The sequence below is a fragment of the Aspergillus mulundensis genome (genome assembly GCF_003369625.1).
Source record: "Aspergillus mulundensis strain DSM 5745 chromosome Unknown scaffold_0, whole genome shotgun sequence".
Lineage (NCBI taxonomy): Eukaryota > Fungi > Ascomycota > Eurotiomycetes > Eurotiales > Aspergillaceae > Aspergillus > Aspergillus mulundensis.
This window is the reverse complement of record NW_020797888.1, coordinates 5103963-5123310: the sequence shown is the minus strand read 5'-3', so window position 1 is coordinate 5123310 and position 19348 is coordinate 5103963. Positions and strand designations below refer to the sequence as shown.

The following is a 19348-nucleotide window of genomic DNA, read 5'->3' as shown; positions in this document are numbered from 1 at the left end:
ATATCCCGAAACAAACCAAATCTAATAAAAGCTACCAAATCATTGTATTCCTGAACAAGGGGTCTTGTCCTCATTCCTTTCAGGCCACCGGCTAGACAAGTCACCACTTAGGAGAACAAAGCAAGTCGCGTTGAATGGACTGCAGGTCTTTCAGGTGGTCACCCCATGTCCCTGGCTAGATCGATCTCGGGGGGAGCTAGAGGGGACGGTGGATCTCTATCTCCGTGAGTGGAAGAGTCACCTTGCACCTCTAGATATCTGCGAGATCCGGCAATTTCCATGGTCTGGCGGTATACGCTAAGACGACGCTCATAGATATGGGCTGGGTGGGAGTGGTGCAGAGACCATGTATATATTTCCGTACGGGCATGGCAAAATGACTTCACTCTCCGCTCCAAAAGAGCGATTAAATAGACGAGTAGAGATCCATCAAGTTAGCAGTCAGCTACCGGCTACCGGCTAACTGACCTGATCACTGTTCATTTGGCGCTATGTCAAGATGGCACTTAACAAACTGGTGCCTTGCTGCCTGGAGTTGCGCGTGTCCACTTGGCGCGCTATTCTTAGCATTGACCATGACACGACCACATGAGCCTCGCGAAGACGATTAAGAAAGAGCGCTCAATGACTCTTTTATAGAGCTCACATGGCTTGATCTCGACTCCTCTCCCACTACTGCTGGCATCCACGCGCAGTCCCGAGCCTTTCCCCACTGTTTCGCGAGGCCGTAGCAGCTTCAGAAGTTCAGTTGGTTGAATGACTAACGCGGGCGGCGGCTGAGCTTCGGTGACACAACCCGGTTCACTTGGCCCCCTCTATCTACCTCCCAGTCCTCGATAAGGCCACTCAAGAGCAAAGGCGACGATCCGCTCATCCCTGAGTGCTTCTCTTCTTCCCTTCATCATCTCCTCACCCTAGTCAAGCTTTTAGCACCCCTGCCCCCTAGGCTGCCACCCTGCTGTCATCGGCAAGTTGTGACGTGTGTTGTTGTACCGGGGTAAAAAAGGTCAGATCTCGACGTAACCCTCGAGATCTAACTTTTTTGCCCGTGTCCAGCACATACGGTACCTCCTTTCACCACGCCTCCCACCACGAGGAAGCGAAAGGCGGCCCTGGCGGCGTCTCCCACCCCTACTACCGCCACCCAGTCTCGCAGCCGCTCACGAGCCGCCACCGCGACGGAATCCTCCTCCGCCAGTCCCGACACTAAGCCCGTTCGCAAGAGGCAGAAGAAGACCAAGGCTCAACTTCCTGGTTCCGGTGCTGAATCGGATTTGGATACGCCCAAGTCCGAGAAGGAGGTTTTGGAGCTCCCGGTGGAGGAGAGGCTCAAGGCGACTGATCTGGTCACCCCAGCGTCAACAACCATGGAGTCCGACGACGATTTCATGAGTATCGCGTCGAGTGCCGATGACTTTTTGGGTACCCAGGGTAGTGACGATGAGAGTTTAGGAGAAGGTGAGTTGCGCATGGTTATTCGATGTCCTCGGGAGCTAGGTCGCTGACTTGAGCTTGACACAATCAGACTTCGGCGATGACTTTGACGGCGGATTCTCAAAAGATAAAGATATCTTCTCAAACGAGCAGAAACCATACGAGGTCGATTTCAAAGTGCTGACCCCCGAAGACATCGAACGAGAACAGAACCTGCAGGTTAACGAGGTCTCATCGATCCTCGGCTTGCCGCCAGAGTCGTCGGCTATTCTGCTGCGATTTGGCCGATGGAACAGGGAAAAACTGATCGAGTCGTACATGGACCACCCGGACAAGACACTAGAGGAAGCAGGCCTCGGGACCAACTTCGACACAACACCAAAAACTGAGGTGGTACCAGGCTTCATGTGTGATATCTGTTGCGAAGATGGCGATGATCTTCAGACGTATGCTATGCGCTGCGGACATCGTTTCTGTGTTGACTGCTATCGACACTATCTCGAGCAGAAGATCCGGGAAGAGGGCGAGGCTGCTAGGATACAGTGTCCGGGTAATGATTGCCATATGATTGTCGATTCAAAGACTTTGAATCTACTTGTTACGGATGATCTCAAAGACAGGTAAATTGCCCGCTTTTACCCTTTACTGACTTACGCTGGACTGCATTCTGATCCCCTGAGCAGATATCGGACACTGTTAATGCGGACCTACGTCGACGACAAGGAGAACCTGAAGTGGTGCCCGGCTCCGAACTGCGAGTACGCAGTCGACTGCCACGTGAAGCAGCGTGAGCTCCAACGCATCGTACCTACAGTACAATGCGGCTGCAAGCATTGCTTCTGCTTCGGATGTACTCTGAATGACCATCAGCCTGCACCTTGTAAACTCGTCAAGATGTGGCTACAGAAGTGCGAGGATGATTCTGAAACAGCCAACTGGATCTCAGCGAACACCAAGGAATGCCCCAGGTGTCATTCGACTATAGAAAAGAACGGCGGTTGCAACCACATGACATGTCGCAAATGCAAGCACGAATTCTGCTGGATGTGCATGGGCCTATGGTCAGAGCACGGCACAAGCTGGTATAACTGCAACAGATTCGAGGAGAAGTCGGGTTCCGAGGCTCGGTCAGAACAAGCGCGCTCTCGAGCATCATTGGAACGCTATCTGCACTACTACAACCGATACGCCAACCATGAGCAGTCCGCCAAGCTGGATAAAGATCTGTACCTGAAGACGGAAAAGAAGATGACAAGTCTACAGTCCTCGTCGGGTCTCTCCTGGATCGAAGTACAATTCCTTGATACTGCATCTCAGGCGCTGCAGCAATGCCGACAAACACTCAAGTGGACGTACGCCTTTGCTTACTACCTGGCCCGGAACAACCTGACGGAGATCTTCGAGGATAACCAGAAGGATTTGGAGATGGCGGTCGAGAACCTCAGTGAGATGTTTGATAACCCGGTTGCAGAATTGGCGAGACTCAAGGTGGACATCTTGGATAAGACAGCATACTGCAATAAACGGCGGGTGATCCTTCTGAGCGATACAGCAGAAAATCTGAAGAACGGTATGTTTGTCGCCTTGACTTTTGTGAATCATCAGCTAACGGAGTTGCGCAGGGGTGTGGCAATTCAACGTTGAATGGTAGACCTAGAGTTGTATAGATCTAGCGAGCATGCTTATTTATCTGCCACGGCAAGGGCAGAGAGGGATCTAGCGGTTTCATATCTTGGCCGGTCCAGGCTGGTAAATGGATGCAACGGAAACTGGATTGATCGGGACGGGAGAGAATGGGAAGGGATTTATCATTTATTACGACGTACATGACGTGCAGCACATTACAGCGAGATCTGGTTTGTATTTCATCGCAGGGCGTTACCTACTATTCCTGGAGCATGAGGCATATCTAGGTTGGAAGCAAGGACATATTTTTCTCTGGATTGTATCAATACAAACATCTTTATGTCATTATATCTTGACTGAAGGTGAAGAACATATCCATTCCTGCGTAACGGAGCACGAGGAGTTGCCACTAGTCCCGTGCTCGGGCTTAAGAGACGTGTTATTTCCCATCTGATAAGCCGAGTCCTTGACTAGATCTTTAAGACTCGACTGACTAGTAGTAACTGGATACCTCCGCGGTTCGGCGGTTAGGGGCATCCCAGAGCGGCAGGTCGATTGGGAGCTGCAGCTCCGATGACGGCCGGCAACCTCGGTGTAAATCAGTCCCATCGGCTCGTTAGTCATGGATAGTCTAGGCTGAGGCGCTGATTCAGCTTCAGATATTTATCTTCGGATTGTTATCTACAGAAGAAAAGGTCTATCTTACTAAAGCATCATAATTTAAGAAGTTGGTTGCGTTTAAAGCTGTATAGCGTAGTTGGGGTAGTCCATCTGATAATCCTGACGACAGATCTGATAGCGAAAACAACGCAAGCCTGAGCTTCAAGATCACCTGGAGAAGAAAATTAATCAAAGGCAGATTAGCCTATTGAGGCAATCCAGGCTCACGGGACTAGTCAATCCTTCTAGAAGAAATAATTTATTTGAGCCCGAGCTGTTCTGTTTGCGCTCCGACCAGACCAAGACCGACTGCCTTTCTTGGGAAATCATTAAGAACAACTTCTTCCTCTCGACCTTCAAAAAATATCATCACCTCCCTTTTACCATCTCAGCACCTCTTCTTCTCTTCTTTATTTCATTGTTGTTGTGATCTTCGCTCTCCTCTCACCGGACTGAATAATCTACGTCGCTCCCGCCTCCACACTTTTTCCTTGCTGGTCGGGTTCGGTCCCTGGCGGAGTCCCGTTTTTCTTCGGCATATTCAAAACTCAAGCTCGCTCACCACCACGCCGGCCTCGTCTTCGCTCTCCTACGCCTTTACCCAACTCTCCTCTCCTCACCCCTCCCCCCTCCTCCGTCCTCTCTCTTGCGGCTACGGCTGCTAGAGCTCTGCTAGCTCGATGGCGGCTCCTCAACAAGTGCCGGGGGAAGAATATGAGTATGTCATGCGGAGCTTGTTTTTTTCGCCTCTGGGTTTCTTCTATCTCCGAGGGGGCTTCACCGAGATTTCCGAGCTTTCTGCTTGGGGGATCACGCAGCTCGCGCTCAGATTTTGCCTGTTCACTCGGCGCTGTTTTTTTCTCCGCGGAAAGTTGTGACGCCCCGGTTAGGCAGACGCTAACTGTGTCGTCATGGTAGTTACGAAGCACTCCCCTCAAACTATGGCCTCGGTCGGAACATGCTAGCTGGCGCTTTTGCCGGCATCGCAGTACGTCGCTTGTCAATTGGACTATACTCGGAGTGGGAAATGGGATCGCTGACGGTTGGCATAGGAGCATGCGGTTATGTACCCAGTCGATTTGCTCAAGGTACGTCAATTGACCTTATTTCGCGCTTTGCTACTTGTGCGGCGTGCGGATGGCTAATCATTGGGGGTTTGCGACTACAGACTCGTATGCAAGTCTTGCATCCCACCACCGGAGGGCTCTACACAGGATTGACACATGCGGTTTCCACAATCTACCGAATTGAAGGGTGGCGAACGCTCTGGAAGGGCGTGTCGAGTGTGATTGTTGGTGCTGGTAAGCAGATACGACGCCAAGGGCGAAACTATTGGCGCATTTTCCGGACTAACTTGCGCTTTGCTTCTAGGCCCCGCGCATGCTGTCTACTTCGGTACATACGAGGCTGTCAAGGAGATGGCTGGTGGAAATGTTGACGATGGACACCACCCATTGGCGGCCGGTAAGATTGTAGCTTAAAGTCGCGTTGGAATTCATTACTGACATTGTCAAGCCATGAGCGGTGCGGCGGCGACCATTGCTAGTGATGCCCTCATGAACCCGTTTGATGGTGAGTTTCCGACAACGCGCGTGATCAAAGAACTTTCCTGACATGAACAGTGATCAAACAACGAATGCAGGTTCATGGTTCCATACACAAGACCATCTTCCAATGCGCGAAGTCCGTCTACAGGACTGAAGGTTTCCATGCTTTCTACGTCTCCTACCCCACCACTCTCTGCATGACCGTACCTTTCACCGCCACTCAGTTTGTCGCATACGAGTCCATCTCTAAGATCATGAACCCCAGTCTGGATTACGACCCCTTCACACACTGCATTGCTGGTGGTCTGGCTGGAGCCATTGCCGCTGGTATTACTACGCCGCTTGACGTGGTGAAGACTCTTCTGCAAACCCGTGGTCTTGCGCAGAACGAGGAGATCCGCGCGGTCAAGGGACTGTTCGGTGCGGCCTCCCTCATTAAGCGCCAGTTCGGTTGGAGGGGGTTCCTGCGCGGTGCTCGTCCCCGTATCATCTCCACGATGCCCAGCACTGCCATCTGCTGGACCTCGTACGAAATGGCCAAGGCCTATTTCAAGGGCCAGGTTGACAACTAGGCCGGGCCTAGAAGTTCAACTCCGCTCGCACGAACACGCTTTGCATGAGCTCCGACTGACTTCATGGTGAATTACTCGACTAACCGATATTCCGACAATGTAAATTCGAAGCAAAAACCAACTCCGAGAGACAAAAACACATCATGGAGAAAGGCCACGATTCTGAACAATATGGGATTTGGGATAGTACGAGTGGCATACCAGGATACTTTCGACGCTGACCTTCCTTTCTCACCATGTGTATACTCGATGTTCTATTCCCGGACGAGACATTGCGAACTACTAGTACTGGCTTGACCGTGTCTGTTATGGCTCGTTTACGGACTGCCATGTACTTTACGACATTTTCGCTTCTGTTTTCTTTGATCTTGGATCGGAGCCCACCGTGGCCCGATTTACCGGTATCTCGATTTTTTTTGGCGTTGGGACTCAGGGAGGAAATGCTTCGGGAAAATTCATTTCTCTTTCCATTTCATCTATTCCTATTTATTTGCGCATCTGTTTGTTTTGGATTGTGAACCATGTACTGATAGACATACGAGACGGCGGTGACCGGTCACCCGGTGGGCGGACTGGCTGGACGGCATATCCAGATAATCATTATACAGGAGGAATATACTCCGTAAAGAGCTTCCTGTTTATTCTTGTCTTTTGTATAAATAACTGACACTGTCTCACTGTATCCATGGTTGCTTAATCAGCTCCAGCTCCAGCAACGACGTCACGAGGGGAAAAAAGTGCCGATTCGCCGTCTTTGTCGTCCAACCAAACCAACCTCTGGGTTGGATTCTCCATCGATTCCATGATTCAGTTCCGAATTCCAACTCGGCTCTCGCACTCTCTTCCCAGTCGTCTTCCAACGTACCTTCAGCCTCTTTCGTTGCTCGCTCCCTCAATTCGCTCCTTCTTCCCCGTCTTCTCATGCATGGCGGTGTCGCTGGCTGGCCCTGCACTACTCCGCTCCCCGTGATTTCCATACCCCGATTCTGCGAATGATGCGCCCTAAGCCAGTGTCGTCGCTGCAAAAGACCTATGACGACTGTTATTTGATGTGCTCGACGGCCGTCTACTTCGAGGGTCAAGTCCGTGATCCCAGCCCGCTCCTGACGATCATCTACTGACGTAATTGGCTTTTCTGTCTTAGAATAATGAAGACGAAGCCCTGAGGTCTTGGCGATCCGCCCTGGAAACTATATACTATCACAACGCCTACCGGCTGCCCGCGAGCTATACCCCGAGTACTGAGACCGAGCGGGCCCTGCAGGAATCTATCCGCCAGCTAGAGCTTCAATGTCGCGAGCGGGTTAACCTCCTCGACGCGCTTCGCGAGAGTAGGAAGGAAAAGGATAAGGATAAGGATAAGGGCAAGGAATCAACGTCGGCGTTGAGGAAGTTGAGGTCTCCGCCTACGCTCCGGCCGAAGAATAGCGGCAACGCTACGCCGGGCTGGATTGGGGACGGAACCGTTCCTGCGGTGGGGTATACCGATCTGTCGAAACCGCCTGCGATTCCTCAACGGCCCTTGCCTGGTACCGTTGCCACTGCCGCTATTGTCTCTGATCAGACGTCACCTCCAATTCGTCCGACGGCTGCAAGGACCGAATCGCAAACCTCTATCAAGTCGAGTTCTCGGACGCCGAGTCCTGATCGCCGGAAGATGCCGTCGATGCCCTCTACGTTGCGCGACCCGGCTCTGAAGAAAAAGAAAAAGGATACTTCGCGCCGGAAGGATCTCCGTCCGGTTGCTGCTTCTCAGGCGGCGGGTCTGGCTTGGGGCTGTATTCAGCGGACCCCCTCCTCTGATAGAACGGCTAGTGATGCTGCGGTAGCGTCCTCGCGGCAGAGTTTCTCGAATGATCTAAACACACGGAGAGATTCTGATACTCCGCGGAATGACTTGCCTTCACCAGGAGGTTTGTATGCTGCTGATAAAGCGAGCAGTGATGCCGCAATTGCATCCTCTCGACCTAAGCTATCCGAGCGGAAGCACTCCGACTCGACCCGAGCCGCGCTCTCGCGTATTTATTCAGGGGATAGCCAGATTCGGAGAAGGTCTCCTGTTAAAGGCAGCCCGTCGTCAACTCCGGCATCCCCGAAATTAAGACATCGTGATCCTACGCAACCTCGAACCGAACCCAACAGTCGAACTCGACAATCTCCGACTAAACTGGAGCCCAGAGACTCTCTCGCAAGTCTCCCTGCGAAGCCAGCTGTCAAACCCAAGCCAGTAACGCTGAAAGCGCCACAGTCTTTGTCATCTGGGGCGTACTCGAGCTCTGAAACCTCAGCTCCCAGACCACGAGCTCCTGAGCGAGATCGAGATCGAGATATAGTCCGTGGTCTAGATAATATAGATATTTCAGGGAGCCCAGTACGACGAAAACCGAGGCCCGAAATCAAGCGCCCTATTACACCACCTTCCAGTGATCCAGATACGCAAGGACGTAAGTCAATCGAAGTTGCAGAAGGAGATGACGCGGAGGATGGAGACTTCGAGGAAGACTCGTTCATCGATGATGTCTTGAAGAAATTGCCGAGAGGCGTAGATCCGAACGCGGCGCGCCAAGTCCTGAATGATATTGTTGTTCGCGGAGACGAGGTGCATTGGGACGACATAGCTGGTTTAGATGGTGCGAAGAAGGCATTGAAAGAAGCCGTGGTATATCCATTCCTCAGACCAGATCTCTTCTCCGGGCTGCGTGAACCAGCCCGAGGCATGCTGCTTTTTGGACCCCCAGGAACCGGAAAGACGATGCTCGCACGAGCGGTTGCGACGGAGTCAAAATCGACATTCTTCTCTGTATCCGCATCGACACTCACTTCAAAATGGCACGGTGAGAGCGAGAAGCTCGTACGAGCTCTGTTCGGCCTGGCCAAATCATTAGCGCCTTCAATCATCTTCGTTGATGAGATCGACTCGCTCCTTTCAGCGCGTTCGTCAGGAACAGAGAACGAGGCATCGCGCCGGTCAAAGACTGAATTCCTCATTCAATGGTCTGACCTTCAACGCGCTGCGGCTGGACGCGAGGCACCAAAATCAGGCGACCCAAGTCGAGTCCTCGTCTTAGCAGCCACGAATATGCCTTGGGACATTGACGAAGCCGCGCGCCGCCGGTTCGTTCGACGCCAGTATATTCCCCTACCAGAGCACGAAGTCAGAGGACAGCAACTGCGCAGATTACTGGGCCATCAAATACATGGCCTTGACGACGAGGATATTGAAGTTCTCGTCCAAGTTACAGAAGGTATGCATTCAAACTACTTTTCCAAATTGACCAGGAATGAGGAATTAACTGTCTCTCTGCAGGCTTCTCAGGCTCCGACATCACAGCTCTCGCTAAAGACGCCGCCATGGGCCCCCTCCGCAACCTCGGCGAAGCCCTTCTCCACACTCCAATGGACCAAATCCGACCGATCTGTTTCGCAGACTTTGAAGCCAGTTTGTTGTCTATTAGGCCTAGTGTCAGTAGAGAGGGTCTGCGCGCATACGAGGACTGGGCAAGACAGTTTGGTGAGCGGGGTGGATAAGTGTACTTCTACCTCTCTTCTATCAGCGGCGTTATCGTATTAAGTTCTGGGTCTGGGTCTGGGTCTGGGTCTGCACTTGGGCTTGCGCTTGGTATACCATTATATGGCGATGGCTTGTTGGCGAACAGAAGGGTGCATCTTTTGCCGTGTATCGTTTCTTTTGGCGTCTAGGATACTGCCTACGGGCTACTAAGTACCTAACTGGCTAAATACCTACTATTGTGTCTGAACATCTGACGTCCTCGCATATTCTCCGCTACGGCCGTTTTCACTTGCACGATAGCTTCGATATTTGCGGATCGAATGGTGTATATCAGTGACTTTGGTTCATTATTCTTCCTACTCAGAGCTTGCTACTGTCTATTCGTGAGAGAAAGCTTATAGGGTTATAGACCGGGCAGAACCATAAAATTGAAGCTGAATGCGGACACAAGAACAGAACGGTATATAGCTACGTACAAGATGCAAGGGTAATAATAGATGCACATATATCACAATCATCGAAGCGAAGAAGAAGGCTCCTGCCCTAACCACCACACTAGTTAAACTAGAACACTCGACCCCCAGGTACGGTAGGTCCTCATATCCCAATCAATGCCCTATAACCAAACTCCAGAAATCAATGCACACTGTTTGTTCGCACTGCCACGGCTATGCTACGCGTGGTCCGGTGTATAGCTGGTCTCGCCTAACATCGTCTGCCCCGGCACGGACGGCGTTGCTGTTTGAGTCGTTTGGGTTGGAACTGGACTGGGTGTGCTCGCGCTTGCGCCGGGTTGAGACCGAGCCGCGACGGCCGCCTGGAGTCGTTGGTCGAGGGCCTTGAGGGCCACGGCTCGTCGCCGCTCTGCTTCCTCGCGCTTGGCCATGCTCCGGCCGTTGCGGTTGCTGAGGAGGGTAGGGAGGCCGGCCTCGCCTCGGGCGAGGGCTTGCTGGTTCCCCGAGGCGATCTCCTCGGCTGAGAAGGGGGTGCAGATTTTCAGGGAGACGAGGAGGGAGTAGATGGTGTCGGAGACGATGCCGATGGGCGGTTGGATTGCGTCGGGGAAGAGGCACTTGAAGGCGAATGTCTCGCTTGCGTCGCCCTTGATACCCTGGCCGTCGGTTGAGGTGCCGGTGAGATCGGGCTGGCGCTTGAAGAATCGGAGATATGTCCAGCTTGTAATTAGGCCAAACCATGCAAGTATTGCGGCAACGCTGGTTCCGAGGATGATCCCGCTGAGGGTATTGAGGAGCAGGAAAACGGCGGGGAAGTGCTTCACCCGCATCTTGACTAGGCCCTTGAAGATGGTTACCGTATGCTCGGGGACGAGCTGCTTGAAAGCGACGAGGAAGGAAGCTTGGATTGAGATGCCGCCGCAGATCTGTGTCACACTGAACGGAGCCGTGTCAGCAGGGAATGTGCATGCAGTTGTACATCCCTCATCAGAGGACGAGAACAAGGCGTACCCGCTGCTCGAAGTCGATCCCCCCGCGGAACCATTACTGCCAGTAACCGTCGCCCAGAACAAGTAGCACGGCACAATGACCAAGTTGGGCACCAGCGCAATGGTAACGATGAACTTAGTGAACTCGCGAGACCCCCATGCGCGCTCGAGGTACTTCCCGCCGTAGAACAGCGTCGCGAGGTTCAGGAGAACGGTGAAGATATTCTGCTCGACGAATGTGGCCGTGAGAAGCGTCCATGGATAGAAGAGGAACTGTGATGGGACAAGGGTTAGGTAGGGAACTGGCGGAGAGATGGTCGAAGAGCCGGGGGTTGTGTCGAGTTGGCGCCATCGGGCGATGTTATAGAGGAACGAGAGGGTGATGAGACTGATGAGGCAGACGCGAGTCGCTGGGGGGATGTTAACTCTGAGCGCCATGGTGATGGTAGCTTTGCGGCTGCTCGCGAACGCAGACCGCAGGCTGTTGTGAGCCCAAATCTGAAAGTTGTCGATGCGGCAAAGGAGGCGGAGGCTGGGCGCGGACAGACAGCGGTAGCGGTCGACGGCTTTGCGCAGGTGATCCGCACTGCGCGTGATGATGCCTTGGATCAAGAGAGAACGATGGCCGTGGAATCAGAATTAGATGGTAAGCTTCTCATTTCAAAGCGGCTCCAAGATTAATCTAAAACCAGTTCATTGTCCTACTCAAGCTCGGGATACCGAGTTATGAAGTGAGCGTAAGCTTGCTTAGTCAGATACACTAGTTATGAAGCCACGCTTGTCTTGGCACGCGAGCGGGAGTTCATCCACTATTCCACTTCAACGTAACTTAATTCATGGATAACACATATAGAACTAGAGATATAACAGGGTCTGGGCCTGTCATACAAAGCCCTTCAGAGTCCTATACCAAGCAGCTTGTTGAACCCTTGTCCAAGCTACCAACTGGTAACCGTGAACCGTCAGACTCAACATCATCACCACCCAGCCAGGCTAACCGTATCCGGCTAGCTCCGTGGGCGATCGCTGGCTGCAGGCCAACCGTGGGCCAGACGCCACAAGGAGAGCAAGTCCACTTTCTAGGCCAGCCGGGCTTCAAGATCATTTCATGTCCAAATGTTCAGAGCCGCCTGGACGGAGACGGTCATTCGAGAATCCTATTCCTGGGCCCTTCCTGTCTCTGCCTCTGGTCTGGTCTGCCTTTAATCGTCCCGTGATTCCATCCCCAGCTGTCCATCCCATCTTCACATCTTCATTCCCCCTCAGTCCTCACTTCTGCTCAAGCTCTGTCTGTCTCCATTCCGGTATTCTGCAGCGGGCCTGATCCCGACACACGTTGCTGTCCCGTCCCGACATTGATCCTTTGTCGTCCAGCTCTTTGCCATTCACGGTGCAGGACATGTCCAACGCTGCCTGGCCCTTTCTTTGATCACTGGACCTGCTCTGTTTCTGATTCCTCCCCACTTTGCTTAGTCCTGAGCTAGCACCATCTGTCGGCTATCCCCAGACTTGCCGCGCTTCTTGTCACCTCAATATTTCTTCATCTCAAATTACCATCCCAGCGCATCCCTCCCTCTAGCTTCCTCTCTTTCCTTTCCGATCTATCTTTTACTATCCTTGGGTTCCAGCCACCAATTTCGACCACCAGACGTCCCCCTTTGGGTCAATCCTTCGCAGATCTGCATCGTCACATACCCGCGCTTGCGTTGTCTGCTGAATTCCCCCTTCTGGGATGCTCGTCCACCATTCCCCTTCCTAGCTGTCATATGTAACAAGCAATGGCACTCCCGGCTCTCACATCGCACCACGTCAATTACTTGATATGGAGGTACGCGCTCTTGGCTTGGAATTTGTCCTCCCGCCTTTCGTTACTTAACAGTGATCCATACTAACTCTTGCAGGTACCTTCAAGAATCAGGTTCGTGGAACCTTTCTTTTTCTTCTGCACCCCTCAATTTGCAAACTGACCTGCGCTCGTTTCCCATTCGACGTGCCTCTAACTCTCCTCACAGGCCATGGCGAAGCTGCTGTGACACTTCAACGCGCCTGGAATCGTGATCCGCAGACTTTACCCTTTGCTCCCTATATTCGCACCCATGCGCTAGTGTCCCTCGTCCAGAAGGGTCTCCAGTACCACGAACTTGAACAGTCGCTCGACAAGGCACGTCATCTGGTGATTTCCTAATTTTTTTTGTTCTAATTTGCCCTTCAAGCTCTGTCTAATTATCTAACAGGAGGGTAATTCTGTCCCAATTGAGCCCTCAAATTATTTCTTTGGTCCGAAACCCTTTGATCCGGAGAAGCAACAAGGTCCAAGCGAAGCAAGCATTAGCGCAGACCAGCCGCCAACCTCGCCGACAGGCAAGGTTGCGCGGGATGGGGTCGTGATCAACGGTCATTCGACCGCCGAAATCGCCGCTCCGCAGACTGTCAAGGCGTCCCGCAAAGGCGATCGCACGGAAACCAATGGAGACGAAGTCTCTATGGACGTCGATTCCGCAAACGGCATCGCTAATGAGAGCAAACCAGAGACCACAGAATCACCATCAGTAGAAGAAGCAGCTAACGTGGATGGCGACGGGGATGTGAATATGGAGATCCAACCGGTTTTGCAGGACCAGGAACCAAGCGCGGCGCCGACTTTTACCCTGACCACCGGAAACAGCGTGGGCGTCCAGATCACCCCCGCCAAGGCCGCTGATCTCAGCCCCGACACCGCCATCATCGATGTGGCTAGTGATGAGCACGTGACTACAACCATCTGGCGGCCACAGGACCCTACAGTAGTTGTTGCAGCCGGGGACACCTTCTGCAGCCTATACAAGCTGTCTTCCACTTCCTCTCCGGTGCAAGAAAAACTCGTCGAGAACAAGGGGGACAATGTGTGGGTTTCCGCGGTAGCATGGGACCCTCTTGGCCAGAAATTGGCTGTTGCGACTTACAATGACATGCGCGGCTCTATCACCATGTACGACGTGGACGGAAACGCTGTGGATCTCTTGCCCGAAGTTCCCAGAATGATCTCAGGCTTGAAATGGGCAGATAATGGTTCGCAACTGATTATTGTCGCCTCGGATAGCAAACTGTCGGAACTCGTTCTTTGGGACGACTCATTACGGCCGGAAGAGTTCCCTACTCCGCAAATAGTCGACGACTCAATACTTGACGTGACTTGGCTTGGAAGTTCACAGGCTTTTGCTTGCGGCGGTATGTCGGTATACCAATGCGACATCAAATCCAGTATTCATCTTTCCAAAACCTACTCTTCTGGTGACTCCGATCATCCCTGGACATTCATTCGCTGTGCAAACGCAGGTTCTTCGCCTGTGGCTGTCGCAGCGTCATCTTCCAACGCCTCTTTTTGGATCCCAACTCACGACATGCACTTGAAACATGCTCATGATGGCCATATCACCGCCATTCAAATCAAACCCAACCCCTCCGAGCAACCTAATCAGCCACTCATTCTTGCCTCGTCCTCCACCGACGATACAGTAAAGCTGTGGCATATCGACCTGGAAGATAAGAAATTTGACTGCATACACAGTTTGTCACTTGGTCAATCCTCGCCTGTTCTTGCAAGTTGTTTCTCGCCCGACGGGTACGCTCTAGCTGCCGCTAGCAAGGAGTCTTTATCAATCTGGAATGCCCAGCGTGGTGGCACTGCTATGGCTACATGGAAGTCCCCGAGCGCGCACCACGCCGAGCCAGAGGAAGGGGAGGTTCCTACTGTGAACGGGCACAATGGTAACATAGAAGAAGTGCAGGATCGCTCGTTAACTTGGGACGCAGACGGGAAGAAGTTGGCATTCGGGTTTGGCAGTAAGGTACGTTTACTCTCAATCCTTTTTAGCTCTGTAGGCAGCTAATCGTGCCTGCAGTTGGCAATCATAAATCTGCAACGATGACATGCCGCACCGCTTTAACGGTGCGTTGAACCAAGGTCAGCAGCATAAGCAACACAGACCTCGACAGACAATTTCCCCTTGCGCGGCACAATAGCCGCCTAAAGGAACAGCGCGTTTATTGTTGAGCAATAAAGCACCCTTTTGAAGTGAGAGCACACTACTCACCCTCGAGACGGAACGACGGTGCCTCATCAGCATGCCGTTGATCTTCTTCCGCCGGCATAGACTCGTTTGCTTGGTTAGCGAAGATTTGTGCGAACCATATGATCCGGAGGATTCATACCTATACATTCTTATTCAACATCTTATGACTACATTTATACCTCGATATATGCTTGGGTTAGACGATACAAAATGGCGCAGAATACTTGGAATCAGGCGAAAGGCGCGGTAGGGTTGCGGATAGCATATGGACAAACGGGTGGATGATTTGATTTGATTTGGTTTCATTCTATAGCTCTGTATGGGAGGAGAGGTACGATCGATGAATGATATCGGGAGTATCAATATCACGTTCGGCGTTGTTTGCCTTATCATTTGGAACATATATGAAGCCATGGATAGCGGCTTCCTTGATTAGTTATTAGTCGATAGCCGAAGACCCTCTATCTATAGTTTCATCTTCCTGCCTGTTTTTCCCATTCCTTCTAAGCCTGCGAGCTCTATCTTGATCGCGGAATTCTTCTTCGACATCGGCCCAGCCTCGCAACCACGCCGTGATACCGTCGAATAGCGCATCGGCGTCGAAACCATCCGGCTTGTCAACTTTCTTTTTAGACCACCATCCTCCTCCGCCTTGCCGGAGGTTCTCTTTTGGTTTCTTGTGTGTCAACCGATACTCATCTCGACACCCGTCGATCCAAATTTCAAATCCATGAACGGTTCCTTGAAGCGCCTCCCGCGCGGCCATATCCTGCTGCATATCCGCTTGGCTAGGATTGGCAATGAATTGATTAGTCTCTGTTGAGTAGTAAGGTTGAAATGACCACATACAGTTTTTCAATCTCGGCCTCTAGTTCGGCAATTCTTCCTCGCATTCGTTTGCGTTCTCTGTCATGCAGCGAATAGATATAGAGCGTCTCCTCGCGGCGCTTCAAGAATGCATCGCCCAACTTCCTCACCTCGTTGCCAAACATGTTCACCTGCTTGTAGACTTTTGGTATCTCGAACAGCGTCCGGGCCAGCGGTGTCGAAAGCTCTTCTAAAGAACGCGATTGGTGATGAGCCTTGGAGCTTGAAGCTGGTGCTGCGCTCCTCAAAGATTCAGACTTCTTCGGCGCGATAGGAATATGTCCCGGACTGGTGTCAGCGCCAGGATCAGACTCCGGACCTTGGCTAGGTCGATTTTGTGACCGATGAGGTAGGGTGTCTGTCGGCGTGAGGTCTGGCTCTGCGAGTTCTGACTGCGAGAGGCTGAACTGTGGGTCAAGCAGGGATTCTAGCTTGTTTAGGCACTGCTCTACCCTCTTCGCATCGAGGGAGAACGGTTCTGTGGAGTTTCCATGGAGTGTTGGAAGGCGCGCAAGTCGGATGAGGCGGTTCGAGATACCGGTGCCTTTGTAGCTTGGGAATCCTTCATCGTCCGGCGACAGAGCCCTATGGACTACTGTGATGGGGCTTGAGATATCTTTGGAGCTTGATGCTCCTTGGTTGGCCGTCAATAGAGCTTTGCTGATAATTGTGACTGGGCTTGGGAGGTCGTCTTGCGCAGGGATGGGATCCATTGCGCTTAGACGATAGCGCTGCGTCTGATTAGCGCTTGTCTGGTAACGTTTGTGCTTGACTCATACATAGGATGAATATTGGATATAGTACTTATATAAACAAATGGAGCATGGTTGATGCTGTTGAGAAAGCGAAGTTTTAAGGGTGTCTATATGACGGTCACGAGGCCTTCGGCATGGGAGCTCCTTCCTTTAGCAGGCGATGCCTTCAATTTGTTTCCTTGAACAGTATAATGTCAAGAGACTAGAATGGTTTTCCATAACATTAATTGTTTCTCTTAGTACCGCAAGTTTCGTTATCAGTGCCCTTATCCAAGCGGTCAACAGAGGGGAAGTATAGAATCATTACTCATAACTCGACAAAGCAATGCATCCTCATCACAACTGTTTTTTTGCTTTCTTTTAGCGTCGGAGTATAAAGAACTCCGCAAGTTAGTTGCTCCAGCAGCTTGGACATCAGCGTTGTGAGCCGCCTCGATCCAGTACCGGTAGGTACTCCGTAAAAGGGTTCGCTGATAAACTCCGCGGGCTCCGCCAAATTTCATCTTCTCCATCCCCGCACACGCGACAGAAAGTTGTTTATCGCTTGTCGCACTCCCTAGTGGCAGTTCAGACAATATGGCGCCTCCTGTGAGTATCTCTTCCTAGCCTCCAATATGTTCATATCCTACCTTGGCCTCTGCAACTAGTCGCCTCAAGACTCGTGCTGACACTCCCTCTGACTCAGATCACCATTGTGCCGTCTCTCGAGACCGCTAAAGCTGCGATCAACCAGTCAAAGAACTCGGAATTCCCTCCCAACCTCCTTCCACTTACCTCGTCTATTCCGGCTGATCTTTTGACGCCGACACTTGCTTACTTGAAGCTCGCCGAAAAGTGAGTCGTCGCCCTCAATCGTGGTTCGGTGCGTTGCAGGAGCCTGACCTGGATACACTCGCGACAGATCGAAATTGTCATTCCTTTACGAGAGTGCTGCGACAACGGAAACTATTGGAAGATACAGCTTTGTTGGTGCAGGTACGCGATGCTGTGCGCGGCGTTGATGGATTCTGGACCGGGCTAATGTGCTCTGACACGACATAGACCCCCACACTGTTCTCAAGACAGGTCCTGGCCATGGCCCCGAAAGCGACCCTCTTCCGATCCTCGAGGAGAAACTCTCGAAATTCCGCGTTGCGTCGGTACCCGGATTGACTCTCCCTCCGCTCACGGGTGGTGCGATCGGCTACGTGGGATACGACTGCGTCAAGTACTTTGAGCCCAAGACCGCGCGTCCACTCAAGGATGTTCTCGAGATTCCGGAGTCGCTTTTCATGCTGTTCAACACGATTGTGGCCTTTGACCATTTCTTCCAAGTTGTCAAGGTCGTCACCTACATCCCGATTACCGGTGACGACGCGGAACTTGACGCCAACTACAAACATGGGCAAACAGTCATTCAGCGCATTGTCGATACCCTCCAGCGCCCAGATACCCCTCTGCCTCCGCAGGCTCCGATTATCCAGAACCAGGAGTACACTTCCAACATCGGGCGCGAAGGTTACGAGCGTCACGTCGTGCGACTGAAGGAACATATTGCCAAGGGTGACATCTTTCAGACCGTCCCATCGCAGCGTTTGTCTCGCCCGACCTCTCTTCATCCGTTCAACCTTTTCCGCCATCTCCGCACTGTGAACCCGTCTCCTTACCTCTTCTACATTGACTGCGAAGACTTCCAGCTAGTAGGAGCCAGTCCGGAGCTTCTGGCCAAGGAAGAAAAGGGCCGCATCATCACCCACCCCATTGCTGGAACAGTCAAGCGTGGAAAGACCGCCGAAGAGGATGAAGCGCTTGCCGAGGAACTACGCACTAGCTTGAAGGATCGCGCAGAGCACGTCATGCTGGTGGATCTAGCGCGCAACGATGTCAACCGCGTCTGTGACCCATTGACTACCCAAGTTGATCGCTTGATGGTTGTTGAGAAGTTCTCCCACGTCCAGCATCTTGTCTCACAAGTCTCCGGTATTTTGCGACCCGAGAAGACCCGCTTTGACGCCTTCCGCTCCATTTTCCCCGCAGGCACGGTCTCTGGAGCACCGAAAGTGCGAGCCATGCAGTTGATTGCGGAACTGGAGGGCGAGAAGCGAGGCGTCTACGCTGGTGCAGTCGGTTACTTTGGGTACAACATTGCCTCCGCTGATGGGTCCAAGGAGATTCCTGGTGCGATGGACACCTGTATTGCTCTGCGTACCATGATGGTCAAGGACGGCGTCGCGTATCTGCAAGCGGGTGGTGGCATCGTCTTTGATTCAGACCCTTACGACGAGTATGTGGAGACTTTGAACAAGCTGGGTGCGAACATTGCTTGTATCAAGGGAGCGGAGGAAAAATATCTCAGCATGGAGAGTAAAAACTAGAGAGTATCTGTCCTTGGATATACAGACTTGTCGGGCGTGATAAATTGGATATGAATGACGGCTTAATAGAACATGACCTTGTTTATTGTTACTCCAACTTGACCAGGAACATTCTGTAGAGCTTCCATCAGACGTCATCAGACAGCAATGCAGTTGCACCGCCACAGCAAGACGAACACCGTGGACAACACCCTGGGCCATAAGCGCCGTGCAGGGTATCCTGACCGCAGCCAAGCAGCTAGATATCGCGTATTCGTAGAAAGTAGGTAACATCAGCGTCGTATACTGGAGACTGCTAAGTACTCCGTAAAGCTCGGCAGTGGCAGCCGTTAGGCATTAACATTCAAACCCCTCCCGGCGCATCCTGCCATTGTCCATCGACCATTGACTGTCGCCGACCTTCTTGATCGATGATTTGGTCTTATTTGCATCTGCGGCAAAATTCCACTTACTGTTGTGGTCTTTGTATGCTGGTGACCTCCTGGGCAACCTTCTTCTCTTAGAAGCGTCGTCAGCCTTGCGCCAC

General features: G+C 52.2%; 7 protein-coding genes across 7 annotated transcripts; 5 read left to right on the top strand and 2 right to left on the bottom strand.

Moving 5' to 3' along the window:
- Window positions 1-376: 376 nt before the first annotated feature.
- On the top strand, window positions 377-3085 carry DSM5745_01410 (RING finger protein; the record flags this gene model as incomplete). The annotated part of the gene is made up of 5 exons (XM_026743426.1): window positions 377-440; window positions 1057-1458; window positions 1526-2054; window positions 2118-3004; window positions 3057-3085. The coding sequence occupies 5 exons, from the start codon at window positions 377-379 to the stop codon at window positions 3083-3085; spliced, it is 1911 nt and encodes a 636-aa protein (XP_026609271.1).
- Window positions 3086-4400: 1315 nt separating this feature from the next.
- mrsA (putative mitochondrial carrier protein) lies at window positions 4401-5839 on the top strand (the record flags this gene model as incomplete). Its single annotated transcript, XM_026743425.1, has 7 exons — window positions 4401-4438; window positions 4639-4708; window positions 4773-4808; window positions 4889-5021; window positions 5092-5184; window positions 5236-5292; window positions 5343-5839. The coding sequence occupies 7 exons, from the start codon at window positions 4401-4403 to the stop codon at window positions 5837-5839; spliced, it is 924 nt and encodes a 307-aa protein (XP_026609270.1).
- Window positions 5840-6834: 995 nt separating this feature from the next.
- Window positions 6835-9367, top strand: DSM5745_01408 (putative AAA family ATPase; the record flags this gene model as incomplete). The annotated part of the gene is made up of 3 exons (XM_026743424.1): window positions 6835-6921; window positions 6984-9084; window positions 9147-9367. The coding sequence occupies 3 exons, from the start codon at window positions 6835-6837 to the stop codon at window positions 9365-9367; spliced, it is 2409 nt and encodes an 802-aa protein (XP_026609269.1).
- Window positions 9368-10023: 656 nt separating this feature from the next.
- Window positions 10024-11232, bottom strand: DSM5745_01407 (rhomboid family protein; the record flags this gene model as incomplete). The annotated part of the gene is made up of 1 exon (XM_026743423.1): window positions 10024-11232. One exon carries the CDS (start codon window positions 11230-11232, stop codon window positions 10024-10026), a length of 1209 nt encoding a protein of 402 aa, XP_026609268.1.
- Window positions 11233-12572: 1340 nt separating this feature from the next.
- DSM5745_01406 (WD40 repeat domain-containing protein) lies at window positions 12573-14702 on the top strand (the record flags this gene model as incomplete). The annotated part of the gene is made up of 5 exons (XM_026743422.1): window positions 12573-12622; window positions 12696-12712; window positions 12807-12967; window positions 13029-14621; window positions 14676-14702. 5 exons carry the CDS (start codon window positions 12573-12575, stop codon window positions 14700-14702), a joined length of 1848 nt encoding a protein of 615 aa, XP_026609267.1.
- Window positions 14703-15285: 583 nt separating this feature from the next.
- On the bottom strand, window positions 15286-16426 carry DSM5745_01405 (uncharacterized protein; the record flags this gene model as incomplete). The annotated part of the gene is made up of 2 exons (XM_026743421.1): window positions 15286-15634; window positions 15696-16426. 2 exons carry the CDS (start codon window positions 16424-16426, stop codon window positions 15286-15288), a joined length of 1080 nt encoding a protein of 359 aa, XP_026609266.1.
- Window positions 16427-17044: 618 nt separating this feature from the next.
- Window positions 17045-18822, top strand: trpE (anthranilate synthase TRP2; the record flags this gene model as incomplete). Its single annotated transcript, XM_026743420.1, has 4 exons — window positions 17045-17056; window positions 17154-17302; window positions 17370-17443; window positions 17510-18822. 4 exons carry the CDS (start codon window positions 17045-17047, stop codon window positions 18820-18822), a joined length of 1548 nt encoding a protein of 515 aa, XP_026609265.1.
- Window positions 18823-19348: the final 526 nt, after the last annotated feature.